Source organism: Astatotilapia calliptera, chromosome 19 (genome assembly GCF_964374335.1).
Source record: "Astatotilapia calliptera chromosome 19, fAstCal68.1, whole genome shotgun sequence".
Classification (NCBI taxonomy): Eukaryota; Metazoa; Chordata; class Actinopteri; order Cichliformes; family Cichlidae; genus Astatotilapia; species Astatotilapia calliptera.
The window spans coordinates 12,888,760-12,906,578 of record NC_137440.1 but is presented as its reverse complement, the minus strand read 5'-3'; the positions used below and the strand labels follow the sequence as shown (position 1 = coordinate 12,906,578).

At 47.2% G+C, this 17,819-nt stretch overlaps 1 protein-coding gene across 1 annotated transcript in view; it reads left to right on the top strand.

Annotated features, from left to right (window-relative positions):
• The window catches only part of runx3 (RUNX family transcription factor 3), a 46,109-nt gene extending 28,539 nt beyond the window's left edge, over window positions 1-17,570 (top strand). The window contains exons 6-8 of the mRNA XM_026151549.2: window positions 5,636-5,782; window positions 12,112-12,186; window positions 16,928-17,570. Of these exons, the coding sequence (XP_026007334.1) occupies window positions 5,636-5,782; window positions 12,112-12,186; window positions 16,928-17,409 (704 nt within the window). The 3' untranslated portion in view covers window positions 17,410-17,570. The remainder of the gene's footprint in view (window positions 1-5,635; window positions 5,783-12,111; window positions 12,187-16,927) is intronic.
• Window positions 17,571-17,819: the final 249 nt, after the last annotated feature.

Genomic DNA, 17,819 nt, shown 5'->3' with positions numbered 1-17,819 from the left:
GGAATCTTAATCTTGTCATTCAGTGGAACTCTGTGTGTTTGCGTGTGTGTTTAGGGGCAAATGCACTCATTTTTGCACATAATTGTGTGTGAGCTACTATGCACGGAGGTGTGAACGCAAAGCCGTTTGACACATCTGCTGGCGTTGCATTGATGTATGTGACAGCAGCAGCTTGTCTTCCTTTCCCACAGCTCTGCGAGGCCCCCACCTTTCACCCAGCACCTCGCTACTTAGAGCGACCTGACTACCACGCAGACGCGAGCGTAAACACACACACAGATGTGCACAACAACCTCATTCACCGTTTGAGCTAAAATAACACACTCAGAGCAGCTTATTGCTTTAATATGATCTGTCACCCGAGCCAAATAGGCCTTCTGTGCACAACAAGGCCAAAGCAGCAGCAGCACTGCAAAGTCTGCAGGCATTCAGCCAAAAGGCCTGCAAAACAGCTCCACTCATATCACCCCCCAACACGCCTCAGAAGACAGTTACACACACACACACACAAAAGTACAGAAAGGCCAGACAAAAGAGGGATGATTGCTCTCAATGTGCTACGGGCCTTGCTGTATTGTTCTAGAATCTGGGTATACTATTTTGGCACCCCCTCACCCTCTTTGCCTGCCTCAACCTGCCTCGCTGCAGGGCTGTCCTTGTGTGGCACTGCTTCTGTTCCACACACACACACACACACACACACACACACACACACACACACACACACACACACACACACACACACACACACACGCAAAGCACTTTATCCCCTTATCAGAAAAGGAAGGCTTCGCTCTTTGCTCAAACAGTCTCATGTAGCAACTTCCGTTGTGAGCAGCTTGTGTTAGGCCTACGAGGGGGATTTTCACAGTGCTGATGTCCCCAGAGACAGGCTGATGCATCTGCCTCAGGGACCAGACGGTCCCCCAGCTGTGGCCGTAGAGGATGATAAAAGCATGCCACAACTTTTGTTGACGTCCCCCTGAAAGCCTAAATAATGTTTCCGCAAAAAAAAAAAGAAAAAAAAAAACTAAAAGCGCTGCTGTGTTTATGATAGACACTTTAGCTCACACTTATATCCAGAGATACAGTTTGTCATTATCATGAAGTGAGCGCACAGAGTTGTAAAACTTTACGCATTTATTCATAAGGACGTACGGGAGCGTTATGTAAATGAGTTTAAAGCAGTGTAATGTCTGAGTGTGGCAAGCATCGACTCATTTAGGCCCAGACGAGACAGCCACAATCACCAGCCAAGGGTAAAACCCACATCCTTCAGGGTCAGCCTCAAAACAAGAACTTTGATTTGCCCCACTGTAAATACCCAATGGTGTGATTGGTGGCCTTGGGAAGCACAGAGCCAAATGCACTGCTGCAGAAAAGTGTTTTGGGCTGTGCTCATAATAGAACGAAAAGGGAAGTAAACGAAAAGGGTGGCAGAAAGAAGCAGGGTGGGAACGTGACGGGGGGGGGGTTCAGGTCCACTAGAGAGGAGGAAGAGGAAGACAGGTGTACAAGGTTTTGCTCAACACATGTTGAAACGTCCCCAGTGTCTGTTGAGGGCAAACGGAAGTTTGCTCGCAGGCAAGTAGGCCCCACTGCAACATGTGTTCAACTGTCACCCCGGTACACTGTCGAGTTTCAGAAGTTAGATAAGGATGCAGCTTGTTTTCATATCTTTTCAAGACTTTAGTTTCAGTGCGCTAGCACAAAAAACAAGGGCTTCCCTGACCTAAAACTTGTGGTATTATTAAAATGATTCAATAATGCAACAAAAAAAGCTCACCCAGCTGCCATTTTGTGTACTTTGCGCTGGACTCGGGAGTGCTCCTTACACTACCCAAACATTGTTTTTTTATGCAATTCAATACCATGCATACATAGACAGTCCAGACATAGTTTTCACTGTGATACATGCACTCCACATTAATTCTTGTCTGTTATCAGGGGCCTATCAAGTCCATTTATACGACGAAAACAAATATTTACACTTCAAATATATTCACTGCAGAGCTGGGTCACAGCCAAAGCACGTATTGGCCTTTGCTGTTCAGATAGAGTTTCACTTTGTCCCTGAAAAAGAACCCAGCCCTTAACTAAAAAGGGCTTGTGTTTAATGTGTCTCCCTTTGGACGGCAACATATGTTTCTTTCTTTTAAAGGAGGCAGAGACAGACAGACAGACAGAAAACGAGAGGAGAAGTAGAGAAAAGTGCGAGGGTGAAGGAAGGAAACAGGTCGCACTGGGTGATCGTTCAGCTGTGGCATCGTGTTAAAGTCCTGGCAGTCACCTCGCTGAGCAAACACTGCCTCCCTGTTGAGCTGATACGGGTTTTGTGAAGGGAAGGCTGGGCAACGCTCGGTGGAGATTGTTCGTGCGGTCTGGTCTTCGAAACGCCCACGTGCAGTGTGAGGAAGAACATAACTTTACACTTTTCGCACGTTTTACACCTGAACTTACCTCAAAATGCTTCAAAGCACAGACACAAAAGAGCAAAGCAATGCTGCAGTGAAGATAAAACACTATCAGGAAATAAAAGCACACACACACACATACACACGCGAAACAAAGCAGGGCTGGGAACGGCACACCCATCTCTTCAAAACACAGCCATCGCCTTTCACTACATTGTTAATACCAGACATTTTATATCAAGCATTTTATTTGTTCTTCATAGACTTCCATAATGCTTTCAGATGATGCGACCACTACTCTGAGAGGAGGCTAGTAAATCTACAACCTTTAGCATCCATTTTCAGCTCTGGATGCATATTGAGCGCTGCTGTTTAGGCCTCATGTGTGCATTGCCTCCCATCTCCCAGCTCTATCTTGTGGTTATGATATCATAGAGAGAAAAACAAAGGCATTCTTTCCTAAGTGCACACTAACACATTAAATATTCATCTGACCAGAGAAACCCCTCTGAAATGGGGCTGGTGTGGAGCACCGGCACCCCTCTGGCCCTCCAAGCCCTGCAGAGTAGAAGTCAAATGTTGGCGGTTGGACTTGACACAAAGCAGCTATAGCCGGGGTCAGCTGGCCAAAGAGACTCTTATGCGGATCATTTAGACAGCTATTAAAACTTTTCTACAGGGAGCAACAGTTTTCTTTTTAAGACACTTGCCATGTGCAGAAATGGCAAAATTCCTGCTTCAAGCTACACGGGCAGTCCGAAGCTCATGCCCTACCACCTCTGATCACAATTTCCCAGTAAGGCTTACAGGCTCACACAGACAAAAGGGACGAGGAGTAAAACTGAGAGGAGGTGCCGAAAGCTTCAAGCCACCTCCCAGTCGACGTGCAATGTTTAGAGCAACTGCAAGGCCAGGGTTAATGAGCGCCAGGTCTTGTTCTAATGATGCCACCGCTCGCTCACTCCTTCCAAACATCGCCCTCTCACAAGCCACTAAACCCCCTGCTGGAAGCTGCGAACAGTGTGTCGCTAAAGCATCCCTGCCAACTGGAACTGGGCCACGGGATCCACAGCTCAAGTGTGTTCATGTGCATGTTTGTGGGTAACTGAATGATCACTTTCATCCCTAAAGAGTCAGCCAATTCATCTCAGACCACCAGTGGCCACAGAAAAACTGACCAATTATCATTTTTTTCCCCCGTGCTGCCTGTCTTTTTTTCCAACCAGAGAGCAGTGGGATGTATCATTTCCCCGACCTCAGCCGTTTGAGGTGGTGTAAATCTCTTAATAACTACACAAGGACACATATAGGGGCTATATTTGGAGGACTGCTTCCCCTGGCCGCCCCTGCTCTGGCTTGGAACAGACAGTAGCCACAGTGTCTATGTGGGTTATGGAGCCTGTACCAGGCGCTGTGTGTGTGTGTGTGTGTGTGTGTGTGTGCAGAGAGAGAGAAGTATTCTGGCTTCTACCTTCCATCAAAGTTTAAAAAGAAGGCCACATGTGAATAAAAATGATATTACAGAGCGTGCAAGAGCGTACGAGTCTATCCGGGATTTGTTCTGAGTAACAGCACAGAGCAAAGTGGCAGGCCAGAGGGTGGACTCAGTCACACACACTCACACAAACAGCTGCAGAGCAGCAACACGACTCCTGTCTCTGCTCCTACAGATTAGTCATGACTGACTCTTTTTCTTCTCACACATTTAAAGTTTCATCCAACTCCTAATGAGTGAATGAAGAGCGACAATTTTGATTTGAGTGCCTGCTTGTGTTCACATTATGTCGGAACATCACCCCTCCATGTATGTGGCTGCCTGCGTGTGCGTACGGGGAGGGGGCTTCAAAGCTTGATATTTCTATATAGTTTGTAAAGAGAGGCCGGAAGCGAGGCGGTGGGCACAAACAAATGGACAGAGCGGTAAACGAGAGGAAACTTTACCCATGGGTCAGCCTCGGAGGGAAGATATATTGCCCATGGGTCAGTGCAGAGAAAGGACGGGCAAAATCCATATTGGTCCGTCTGCCTTGCCCCCTTTATATAGTGATAAAATATTCAAATCCAGCCATTACTTCACATTAGGCCACTCTGTAGAGATGCCAGGGAGAAAACCACAGAATGTATACATGCCGGTTCACACACAGTTTTGGTGCATTGATAGTTACATTAAAATGTCTTCCTCCCATTAGAGGCACAGCCCTCATCCGCACTCACATCTGACATTTAAGGTGTGTTCACATGTGTATTTGTACATGAGTGCGTCTGCATAAAAGGCATGATCAGAGGTTTTTTCTCATCTCATCGTTTCCCTGAACAGGGCATCAAAGTGATATGGGGGCTAAGTGTGTGCGGGTTAGGTACTCGGTTGGATTAAAGAAGCGCTGCTTCGCTTCTTAGAGTTAAGTCTCACCTCCTGCACACAGACACGCGCTAAAGTCTCTTTCTCTTTCCCTTCTCTTCGTTATGTTTAACAGCGATGACTGTATGGTCTGCTAACCTCGTCTGGGTGTTTCCTTCTGACTAAGTGCTGTGTCAGTCAGACCTGAATTTGCGTGGGTGTGGGTGTGAGAGACGAGTGGTTATTGGGGATAGATGCACTCACTTTTTTTCTTTTCTTTTAATCTTGTTAAAAAGACCAACAAAAGCACTTTTGTCCACTGCTGCACTCCTGCAGCAGTTGGTAGTGTGTTGTTTCTTAGACTTTAGGTTCAGGGAAACAAAATTCCTCCAGTAATTATTTTTGACCACTTACGCTATCGTTATCTGCGGATGACGTGGCAGCAGGTGCAGCTTGTATAACATTTAGTGTCTAGCCAATGTATTTCAAGGTCTGCTGACATTCTAATAATATTTTTGTATGTGGAAGCTGAAAACACGGTGACGGTCTCTTGCTCTCTCTCTCTTTTTTAAATATGAATATATATATATACATATATATATATATAAATGAATTGCACTGAAGCATACTGATGCTCGTCACAGTCCAAACTAATTTTACACTAATTACAGTTTAGACAGGAAAAGTTGTTTTGCCAGGATGTGTCAAACCGCTGTGCTCCAGAAAGAAATTAGGGAGAAGGGGAATTTTCTAATAGGACTCTTGTTATTGTGTTTGCTATTTTTGTACAAGCCTGGCAACAAGTGCCAGTTTTCCAGGTTGTGTAGGAGGTAAAATGTGCAAGTGCTTGACTTTCTCTCCCCTCCTCATGTCTTTCTTTCAGGGCACAGGGTGAAGTTAGAAGACCCCCAGAAGATGCAGTTCTCAGACAGGCTGTCAGAGATCGAACGCTACCAGCGGAGTATGAGGATAGGCCCAGGAAACACCAATCCTCGCCAAATCCACCAACCCCACCTTGGCACCACACCAGGTAAGGAGGTCCACTGACATATACGAGTACAACCAGCAAACTTTCACATCTCTTTCGAAAGTACTAGTTGTGAAACTGTGACGCTGAATGAGTGTGTGTAGGGAAAATTCACAAACGTAATTTGCTGTTACTTTCGTGCTGACCTTTATTTATGATTCAACTTTGACCCTTTTTATTGATAGTTTTAGGCCTTTGCTTGACTCTGAGCACACACACACACACACACACACACACACACACACACACACACACACACACACACACACACATCTGAAAAACTCAACATGGCTACATCTAAAAATACACAAATGTTGTTGTGAGTAATTTTATTTGTTGGAGCCATTTTCTTCTACTGAGCTACACCCACAAAGCATCACTGTGCATCTACCTGTGACGGGAAGCTCGTAAACATTAATGGCGACCCACATTATTTAGCTTCATGACAGATTTAGATCAGCTGAAAGAAACGACTTCCTGCTCCTACTATCGCGATACTGTAGACAAAACAAAGTGTGCATATTTTTAACCGTGTTTATCTAATTTTCCACAAACATATTTAAGAGAAGAAAGTCATCTACAGCCCATATTTTCAAAAATGAGTTAGAAGGAAGAATATGTACACTTTAATTTGGCCCTTTAATGACTTAGAACTGAAAATCTCCTTTAATAAGCCGAACATATTTGGTTTAATTTGGCTGAAGTAATTGAATCTGTTCATATGTCAGCACAGCACACGCTGTTCACCTCACCCTGAGCTAAGCCAAGAGACTTTCATGTTCTCCGCAAACTTTCCTGAGGTCTGTTCCACTAATCTGAGAGCTGTTATGTGTTGGCCGTTCGAGGGGAAGCTCATGTCAGCTTTGTCCCCGGATGCCCTGCGCTGGTGGGTCTGGGCCCCACAGTGCGCGGGGTAGAATCTGCAGCCAGGTGGCACGGCCGCCGCTGCCAGCCGAGCTTGGCCAAGTTGCCGAAGCTGGCCTCCGCACACCGTGCAACTACAGCCTCAGGAATGTAGCAGCCTTCCGCTACCTTGGCAATCACGTCAGTCTGAGACTGTCCGAATGTGTAGGGGTGCGGGGGAAGCTGGGGGGAGAGCTGAGAGTCAGACAGAGGTGGTGCGACTGGAGGGGAGGAGGCTGTGTGTCAGCTGTGGACAGCTGCGTGGGTGAGGATGACTCTTCCCTCTCTGTTGGAGCCTCTTTAACAGGAAGCACACATGCCTGAACGCAAACTTCGGCCCACTCTCTGGTTCTCATGCTGGCTAATGAATCTCATTACCTTTGTATCAGCATGCTGCTGTGTACAGGAGGGCTTGTTTGGGACCTCTGAGCCGTGTGTGGGTGGAACACTATCAGTGTGCACACTGTTTGGCCTTGTGCTTAGCTTAGCCAGCGCTGACTCACCAGTATGGGGCTATCTTACAGCTGACTGCAGAGAACACGGGGTCTTTCACCCTTCTCTCCCCTGTCCTTACTTACTGTTGATATCGCTTTTGTTCCCCTGTACGGCGTGTACCCAGATGAAAACACGTCAGCCATTTTAGAAACACCAGCGACAGGTTATGCTGAAACTAAACGGTGCGGCTCTTCGACACAATACAGTCACTGTGATGATCATTTTTTGACGGCTCAGGGTTTGCCGTGCGCACCGCAGGCTGCCTGCCAATAAAAAGACCCCTGCAGCAAAGCTCACACTTTAGGTTTCTGACTTGAAAAGTGGGCGGGGGGAGCGCATGGGCGGGCCGGCGGGGATGCACGCCAATCGGCGGGGAGGTGTACAGACACGGTCCAGACAGCAGACGAAGCGCTCGGCTCTCGTCTGCCTCACGCAGGATTAGGGCAGGAATTAGACTTGCCTGGCTTCAAAGGCCTGCAATGTTGCAACACACACATGTAGTCGGAGAGCAGACACAACACGCTAACATCTCTTGGAAGTGTCAAGATAAGTTAAAGGCCTTGAGCTTCAAGTTACAGCTGCCGGTGACTCGAGGCTGTCTATAAGAAGCGCATGTGAGTGAGACAGACGAGGGGAAGGGCTGTAAAAACCACACACCTTAATCTGTGGTATTACCATCGTGACGGCACACCGCAGGGCAAGAGTGGTAAAATAATTAAATAACAGAGGAGAGAGCCTTTCTCCCTCCCACCTCGTCTATCCGCTGGCTGAGCGGCAGCCCGTGGATGTATGTTGTGGCACGGGTCCCGCAGAGCGGTCCCGTATGCGCAGGAATCGCGCACAGACAACAGCACGACAGCATTACGAGCAAAGCTCAAACAAAAATAGACTTGTTGTAATAAATCCCATCCAGAGACACAGGGAGGTGTTTACATATCAACAACACACACGTCTCTGCTTTTGACAATCCCTGCCAGACGCTGTTGTACTTTGCAGATACTTTAAGTCCCGAAGCCTGTTTGTTTGAGAATTGCCGGGTGATAGATCGCCCATCAACATGTTATAATTAAATGGATTCCCTTCTTGCTGTTACAAAAGATGTTTTCCATTATCCGAGGCTGGAACCTCCCCCCCCTCCAACCCCGTCCCCTCTGAAGATGGCTACAAAAAGGAAAGCATAGTGTCACCCTCCTCCTCCTCCTAAAGCCTCCTTGCTTCATATTGTTGTCTGAGCCGTGAAATTCTGTCTCAGTTTGCTCGTCAACAGGACACGTCTGCAGACATCAGCTACCGCTGGATTCTTAAATCACACCGAGACAAAGATGATTGCACCATAAGCACACTGAAAATAAAACACGCACACGCACACACGTAGTTTCATTCTAGTGTTGCAAGTTCTCCGCTAGTGTCCCAGACAGACAGGGTAATTAAGAGCTCATTACAGTGCATGCAGTGACAGGATTCCTGCGCGCTGGCAGACGCTACACTCGCTGCTTGTTTTTGTTCTTCTGTGTCCACAGGTAAGCCTGCTAGACATGTGGAATGATTCTCAGCTAGGGTGGAGGGACTGTGTGTGCGTGTGTGTGTGTGTGCGTGTGTGTGTGTGTGTGTGTGTGTGTGTGTGTGTGTGTGTGTGTGTGTGTGTGTGTGTGTGTGTGTGTGCGTGTGTGTGGTTGAAAAATGCATGGTTCAACTCGTGCAGTCAAGCAAATCTGACACTCAGACAATCAAGTACTAAATTGTTATTCTGGTTTTCAAAACCTCAAGTGAGCTACATGTGTATACTATGTGTATCTGTGGGTGGCAGTTTTTTTTCTTCCCTTCCTCTGATACACAATGTATTCGACAGCATTTACAGTCTTAAGGGAAGCAAGCAGCTGATTGAAAATTTGATTTATATCAAAGTTAAAAGTGGAAAACAGATTCCAGTTTTACCCTAATCCGTTTTAAAAGCGGACAAAACTCAACAAGCCCTTGGCAGAGCCTCTAACAGACAGCCGAGAAGAAAGACGCTCTTTTAACTTTAAATGTGTTTTAACAGTTAGAGAGGCAGGAGGGGGAGAAAAGAAATGGAGCACCAATTTAATCATCCAAAAAGAAAGTCCTGGCACTTTTGAGGTGGTATCACTTAACATGTTATTTGTTCCAACACCTGTGTGTTCCTCTCTGAAGATGAATATCAGATACTAGCATAACGTTCCACCATCAAGTCAAGTGCTCAGGGCTTTGATGACGGCCCAAAAGTGTGTGCGTGTGTGTGTCTGAGTCATGTGGTGATGTTGCTGAAAAACTCGGCGTAATCTTTCAGATCTACTATATTACTCACTAAATTTTTTTTTTTTTTTTTTTGCCGTATTCAGCTTTTACCCGGAAAGCTCTTGCCCGTTAATGACTCTTCTACAAATGTTGGTACCGCTGGCGTCACGCTGCACAACTGGCGCACATCTGCTGCAGCTCGGCTCTGGCGCGCTCGCTCAGTGCGTTCAGGCTGTGGCCTCTGAGTTGGAATTGACTCGAAAAAGTCCCATTTGATGGAGGACCGGCCTGATTCAGCCCCTCCTGCCTCGTCCACAGTGACCACACTGTTTACTCCACATAAACAAGCCGGCCGGCCCCCCAGATTCGAGGCAGCGCTCTGCTACTGCCGCAAACTGAGAGGCTCGAGCTAATTCACACATCCCGAACGACACGATCAGCCAATTAGAAGCAAGAGCGAGACAGGAAATTAGCGCCGTCAGGTAGCTGTGGTGTAGGCTTTAGAGTATAGCCACCGCGCTCGTTGGGTTTCATGCAGACTTGTGCCAAACCCGAGCAGGAAGCTGGCCCTCTGAGGTAAATGCAACTAAAACGAGCAGGAACTGGAACAGTCCTTTAGACACTCTGTTTTACTTCTGCACTCCACTATTTACATAATATGTCAATGGCCACCACAGAGTTTATTTGTTATGGTGCCTGAAAGCTTCACTTGTGGTTAGTCTCTTTTTGTGACCCTGAGATGAATAATTCAAACTGAAAATGTTTCTTTTCTTCAACTGAGAAAAAAAAAGCTCTTTTGAAGCCCTGGTGGGGAAAAAAACACAAAAAAAAAAAAACAAAGAAAAGGAGAAGTGAGAGCGAGATGTTTTTTACCAGACTCAACTGTTTGTGTAAGTTATAATTTCACATCAGAGCCGGGCCCAGTTTTACATTTCAGCAATTACAGAAACTACATGTGTGCCATGAACAGTCTCTATTGAGTCTGGGGAGAGGGGAAGGGCGGGCGGACAACGAGCCCTGAAAGAGAACATAGGATTTTTCAGCCCATGTGTTTGTTTTTGCTCACGTTATAAGTGAGGGCTCAAAAGACATATCAAATGTCCCACATAGCTGAGCCAAGGCCGTGTTCCTCCCCTCTCTAACACGCTCTCTTTCTCTCCCCTTCCCTCGCTGGCGTCTTTCTTTCTGTCTTGCTCGCTCTCTCACATTCTCTCCCTGCTGCGACGCCTAAGGCCTGAGCGAAACAGGAAGCCAGCACAAGGACCAGCATTCACTGTGTCTCAATGACACGCTTCATTACGGCAGGCGCGTTACATGTCTCAGAGGCGTCGCTAGATCCGGAGTCACGAGGATGGACGCCATTTTGGCTCTAACATCTTCTCAGCCTCCTCCTTTCATGTACACATGCACTTCAAAAAGCAGCACATGTGTGTGTTTATATGCGAGTCCTCTCCAAAACTACACTGGCACCACCCCAAAAGCTTCTCATTAGTGACGCGGTCGCCGCTTCTTCCCTGCTCAGCCACCGCCTTCCTCACTCCTCGGCTCCGCCCAGGGCTGAGGGGCGGCCGGCCGTCTTATTAACAGGGGTAATCTGTGCCTCTGGTATTGACGTTGTCTGCTGGCCAATCAAAATATTTGAAGGAAATGTTTATTTTCTTGAGCGAATCGCACCAGCTGCTTGCAAGCCTTTCTGAATAAGGCCATTTATGTTTAAGAATTTGCCATTGTGAGGCATAGTGCAGGACCTCTCAGTGACTGAGTGCTGATTTGGGTCTTTGCAAAGGAAGTGGAGGAGCTCCAGGGGAAGCAGAGATCGTACACTAGTTAAGCCCAGTGTGGCTATAGGTGAACAACCCAGCACCGCCCTCCTCTCTGCCTCTGGCATCCCCTCTCCATCCTAATTGCCGCTACAGGAGGCTGGGAGAGGGAGGGTGTGCAGAGTCACGCTGAGGTTAGACGGCTGATTGATGCTGTCGTTAAAGGGAGACGACACGAGAAAAATGTAATACACGTTTTTCTGCCTGCATGTTGAAAATATTTACGCACATTTGATGAAAAAGTTTTAAACGGGACGTAGCACTATCCGGAGGCGCGCAGACTGGGCTGTCACGCAGCACATGTGCCGAGGCGCTCCACGCAGCTTCGTGCACGTTGTCGTGTAACAACTGCGCCGTCTCAGACCGAGAGCAAACAGCCAGCTGTTTGTGCTGCGGTGTGACCGTCCAGTGTGAAGCAGGGTCCCACGCGTTGGGCCAGTAGCTCCTCGACCCTCCTCGGCTTCCTGACAGCTTGGCTGGATAAGCTTCACAGGTCTCTCCGGTGTCTCGCCTGAAAGTCCCAAAAATATCTCATATGCACCCATCGAGCATGTTTTTCCAAGCTTGGTCTCACTGTGGTGAGAAAACCACCCCTCCTCTTCCCAGCCTTCACTGCTCAGTCAGCAGAGACCGACCTGTGACAGGAAAACATCTCCAAATGTCCAGATGTCAAGACGGTTCTGCCCAGTCTGTCGAGAAGGCGTTTTTGGATTGTGTTTTAGATTGCTAAGGCGCAGGCAGTGACCTCCTCACCCTGTACACGCACACAACTCGTATTAATTCCCAGAATTGCTCTACTGGATTGTTTATAAAGCCCACATCCTCACATATTGCTTGTATTTGTGTGTGTTCTTGCAGCCCTGTGGCAGGAGCAGATGGACACCCCCACCCTGAAGACCTGCAAGGTGGAGGAGGACCTGAGACCATGGCCAGGTGAGACACTGCAATGCACTGCTTTTTTTTTTACCCCACACACTCTTTTTGTCTCTTGGCTTTCAAGGTTATTTTTATAGCGCTCATCAAAAACCAGCTTGACAAGGAGGTTTCTAAAAACACATTATATGCAATAAAATGCCGTCATACAGAAAATTATACGAGGACAGTTCGTGCAGTCTCTGAAATACTAAAAGGCAATCAACAGTTATAGATAAAATATAAGCAAATTAAATTAAACATATTTAAGTCAAAATCAAATCAGAAACCTGTCTGAGTGTCTCAGACTGCAGACTGGTTGGTAAGGGGAGAGACGTTTTGATGTGTTTAGTAGGTCATGGTTGGTTCTTGCAAGAAGTCTCACTATTACACTTCATACTTGATAAAAGAACTAATTTAACTAAGCATGAGACTCTGTATTTATTTTAGGATGTTGTTTATGCATGACGGTGTCTTTGTGTGTGTGTTTCAATTTGAAACCGAGGGTGTTCGCTAGTTGCGAAAAAACAGCCTGAAGGGTGAAGTCACTAGTAAGGACTTGTGTGAGCAAGCGTGCAAAACACAATGAAGATCGCTTTGAATATAAGTCTTTAAAAACATCTCGCACTGCTTTGTTTTAATTAGTAAACGTAGTTTTTCCAAACTGAAAGAAACAAGCTGGAAAGGGTGCGCCAGCGTACCAATGATATTAGAGTCTGTTTCATTTTGCCTGTAGGGCCCAACTACATCACACGGCGTTCCCGTAATGCCACCATCCTTCTCGCTTTTTTTTTCTTCATTGTCTTCCGCTGCCTTTCCCCCTTCTCCTTTGTTTCATTTGTATCTTGGCGATTTTGATTAAAAGCCCTCTCAGTCTTGCATTCTCCTACGCACAACCCACCACTCCACACCGGACGTGCTGACTCATACGCTCACGCTGTGACGAAGTCCCGCATTCAGACACAAAATGACTTTTAGATTTAGCACTGCGCTCTTGCTCTCTTTTCTGCATTTTATCAGATACAACGCAATGTCTAAAGAAATGTGTCTAAGCACTGACACAGCAGAATTATACGTGTTTGTTGGCGTCTGTGCAAAGGCACTCGGGGCTGTGTGAGAGACTGGAAGCAGCAGTGAGAAAAAAAATTTAACAACAGCGATTCTCATGTAGCTACAATCCCAATGACTGGTTAACAAATACATCACACCAGTCACTTTACAAGTGAGTATCGTATCTCTCGCAGAAAAAGATTTACTTAACAAAAAAATATTTTAATCGCGTCACCTCGTGTGTCGACGCATTAGGGAAATCTCAGGGTTTTTATAATCACAAACTTCTTTTTCCCTTGCTTGTGTTGCATGTCACAAGTTGAGAACATGCAAAATCCTCCGCACTCACATGATAAAGTGCTAACGTGGATGAGGCTTTGGGGCTGCCGACCGTGTTGCCACAGTACAGAGGTGATCGGTATTTGCATTCGACATGATGCTCCGGCTCCACAGCCTCGGCGCTTAAATAAACACCTGGAGATCATTTGTGTTCATTTGGGTCTCCTATTCTGCAGCACCGGCCCTGCCGTGGCGTTACGTTACCCTGTACTCGTCGGCCAATTATCAACAGCGCCTTCTCAAGCTAATGGCATCCACTGTTCAAACCAGTCAATAAATCAACCGGACGCTTTCTGCTTGTGAAAGGACTTAAATCCCTTCTCGGGAGTCCACAATGCAGAGCAGCTGGGCCTTTTCAGGGATTATATCAGAGAAAAAGATTAGAAAACATTCTTATTACACAGCACAGTGGCTCTTTCCACGTAGCCGCACCAGCCCGGGCTTCTCTCTTTTTCCTCCTTTCACTTATTTGCCTGAGACACCCTTCCCTGGGTGCTGGCCGTCACAGTTTGCATCAAGCCTGAGTAAACATTTCACAGGTGAACGCCTGGATTTGCATCCCCCCCATTGTCAGCCACCACATTCAGGCACACGTGCATACACACACACACATAAGCCCGTGCACAATTACACACAGAGACGTGACCGCCTCAAACCTGCCCTTGTGTTAACAACCAAAATCAGTTTCTCCCGTATGCAAATGAGACAAACCTCCTGTCATATCTGGGTTACACGCTTGAGTGTGGACTAGAGGACTTCTTGACCTAAGCAGAAAGGAGGAGGGCTCCACCCTTGGCACTGCAGAATTCAAAAAGAGCATGGCGCTGCACTTCAGAGCTCATGCTGGAACACCGTGTTCTCTATAAAAGCCCCGATTCCCAGCTACCCGCTTCATACACTCAGAACATCACACACTGTGCTAGCTAGGCCTCTGGGGTCCATCCTTTATCCTGTCCCTGCAATTTAGTCAACACGTTTCAGATGAGCCTAATGGAGATCATGTGTGGTTTTGTGCCGTAGAGGTTACAGGCAGCGAGTACTCGGCTCAGTTAGGAAGACCCTCTCTGCCAAAGATACACCACCGTTACCACAGCCGCAGCAGCAAACCCTGCACTTATGTTGGGTGGGGGAGGGTGGGGATGCAGGAAGGTATGCAACGCAGTCAAGAGGGAGAAAAAGCAGACTGCAAACTTTGCTTCTCAATTACAGGACACTTTGTTTAGCCCTCTCCTCCAGAGGGAGCTACTGTACTGTACCAGACTCCTCAGGGCTCCCAGCCAAAAACCTGAGACTGCATAAGCCCATTAAGGTGTTGTGATAAGCGTCCAGTCCAGTTTCCCCTGACGGAACACAGGAGTCGATCCCCACCGCAGTTTGGCCCACACATTTCCACCGACTTCAATTAAGCGGAGATCGTGGGCGGCGTGGGCGGCGTAGGCGGCAGCAGCGAGAGCTGTCGTGTCCCCAAGCCACAGAACGCCTCCCCGGTTTCACCCCGAAGCCTAAATTTAGCACAGAGTGGGACAGATGAAGGGACAGACAGAGAGAGAGAGAGAGGGAGCAAAAGCTTTTTGAGAGTCCGGTAGGAATTAGTAGGCTGACTCCACTTCACCCGAATCAACAGCAGCTGAGGGCTTGGATTTTCCTCGCGTGAAATCAGATACGGAGCTCGACTCCTGTGCCTGGTAGACTCTGGAAAAAGAAACAGCCCCCCCTACCACCACCACCACTACTAACTCCCTCATCCCCTCCCAAAAAAAAGGAAATTCAACAGCAGCAATGTGTTGCTGAAAAAAAAAACAAAGAGTAAAGCTGGGGCCATGGAAATTGCAAAGGAACTGATTTTTTTGCAGCTGAAAATGGACCCTCTTCTCTAGACACAGGGAAAAGACATTTCAACAAGACCGTGGCACGCAAGTTTGGCATTCTCCCCCCTCGGGGCTGTGGCGTGCAAGCGCTTGCTATTTGACAAATACAAGCTTTCTTTTCTCTGCCATCCAAATCCACATTTTACACTTGAAGTCATGTGGGCACACTGGACCCATGGAAGCCACACGCAGACAAACAAATAACCACGGGCGTACACAGGCGTGGGCTGAGCGCATACTGTAGGCTGACATCAGGTGTGAGGAACACTCACTAGTCTTTATGGCATACAACCAGGTCAAGGGCGTTTGTTCTGGCTGAAGGCCACCTTATTGCTTTGGAAAATATCGGAGTATCATGAACACAAAGACTCGGCGCGGTCAACTTGCCAAGCAACACTTAATATTTCACACCTTTACCTGGGAATTTAAAAGTGTGTCTGAAGCCAGTAAAACCACAACAGTAGCAGGTAATTTTCCCAGTGTTAGCATTTAGCTTACATGCAATTAAAACAAAGTGAAAATAAATCAAAGGTATCGTAAGTACATTAAGCAGAAACTTGGAAAATAACTGGTGCTGTACTTGGACTGAAACACAAATACTATCGGAGGTGTCAGTCGGCAGCTTTCATAAATCTGTGAATGGGTTCGTTTCCCAAGCTCGGGTGGTGTAAGATCAGCCAATAGCACTCCTTAGCTGAGCGAGGAGGGAAATATGGTGTTTGAGTTCCTTGGTGACAGTAGTGGCATCAAATCTCAGAGCAGCAAACCGCCAAGCCGAACCCTTCAGCAATATTTCTATTTCCCTTTTGCCAGCTGAATAAATGAGAAGGTGTGCAGTGAAATGGCAGACATAGCAGCCTGGTTCCACTGTGCTTCGTTACCTGTGAGATTACACTTGGCAGCGACTCTGACAGGTCATTCACTGTGATACACATTAGTTTAGATATACACAGAAACACAATTTCTCTTCCTTCCTCCCCTTCTCTTTCTCTCTGACCGTCTCCGAGTGCGACCGTCTGCCTCTGCCACCTAAATATGATTTATGACAAGCCGCACAACAGTGCAGCGAGCTGTCTGTGTTTATACAAAGCACCCCTCACTACAGACAATGCCTCTTTTCATTGCTCTGAAAAAGATAGAAAACTGTGCGTTGCGTCTTTTGAAGCAGTGGTGGGAGGGCTGTGGCAAGGGGGCCTTTTCATAACTTCAGTCTTGTGCACGGGGCTGTGGGATGATGTGCTGTCAGTGCTTGATGACTGTTATTAAGCAAAGAAATGTCTCAGTTCATTACTTTGAGCAAACATTTCCATGGACCGGTATATCGCAAGAAACTTGAGCTCAGAATTGGGGGTCTGGGGAGATTTGCTGCTCTGGAAATGTGGGTCTTTTTTTTCTTGCGAATAATAGAAAAGAGAGATCTCTGAGTCGCTGGTTTCATAATTGCAAGAGCAGTTTGAATGTTTTCTGGCTCTTTCCAACCTTTTGTTTCTCTGTTTTTATAACAGCGACTACAGAGCTCTTCCCGCAGAGGACCACCTTCCCGTCTCTGTCACCGCTGACCGACCCTCGCTTCTCAGATCCCCGCATGCACTACCCCGGGGCCTTCCCCTACTCCACCAACACCTCCAGCACCGGCATTAGTGGCCTTAGCATGTCAGCCTCTACTAGATACCACACCTACCTGCCACCACCCTACTCAAACAACCAATCCCAAAACTTCCAGTCCAACTCTTACCTGTATTATGGCACAGGCTCTGGATCCTACCAGTTCTCCATGGTGGCTCCAGGGAATACCGGGGGCGAGCGCTCTCCCACCCGCCTACTGTCCTGCTCGGGGGCTACAGGCACTGGCGGGACCAACAGCCTGATGAACCCGGGCCTAAACACCCAGAGCGAGGGCGTGGAAGCCGACGGCAGCCACAGCAACTCCCCCACAGCCATGAGCGCTTCGGGTCGCTTGGATGAATCTGTCTGGAGGCCTTACTGACTGACAGACAGCTAGACAAGAAGAGAAGGAGAAAACAAAGTAAAGAGGATGATGAACAAAGAAAAAAGAAGCTGAACACTGAAAGAAAAGAAGAAGAAAAAAAAACAAAAAAAGAGGAATGCTGCATGTTTGTCTTTTATTTCTCCGGCACTCGCTTTAAAGACCTTCTGCTTTTACCAAATCCCCCAAGACTTCTATTTGTTTTGTAAATTCTTGAACTCCTGCACTGTACCGAGGTACCGTCAAAGAACCGGAAAAGCCATACGAGCTGACGCGTTACTTGGCAGAGACTGTAAACAGAAGAGAGAGTAAAACGAGTGAAGCCGCAGTAATGTGCCGGCCTCATTTGTCTTGTGCAAACAGGTACTCATCAAAGACAAATGAACAAAAGGCGGCGGAGGTGTGATCAA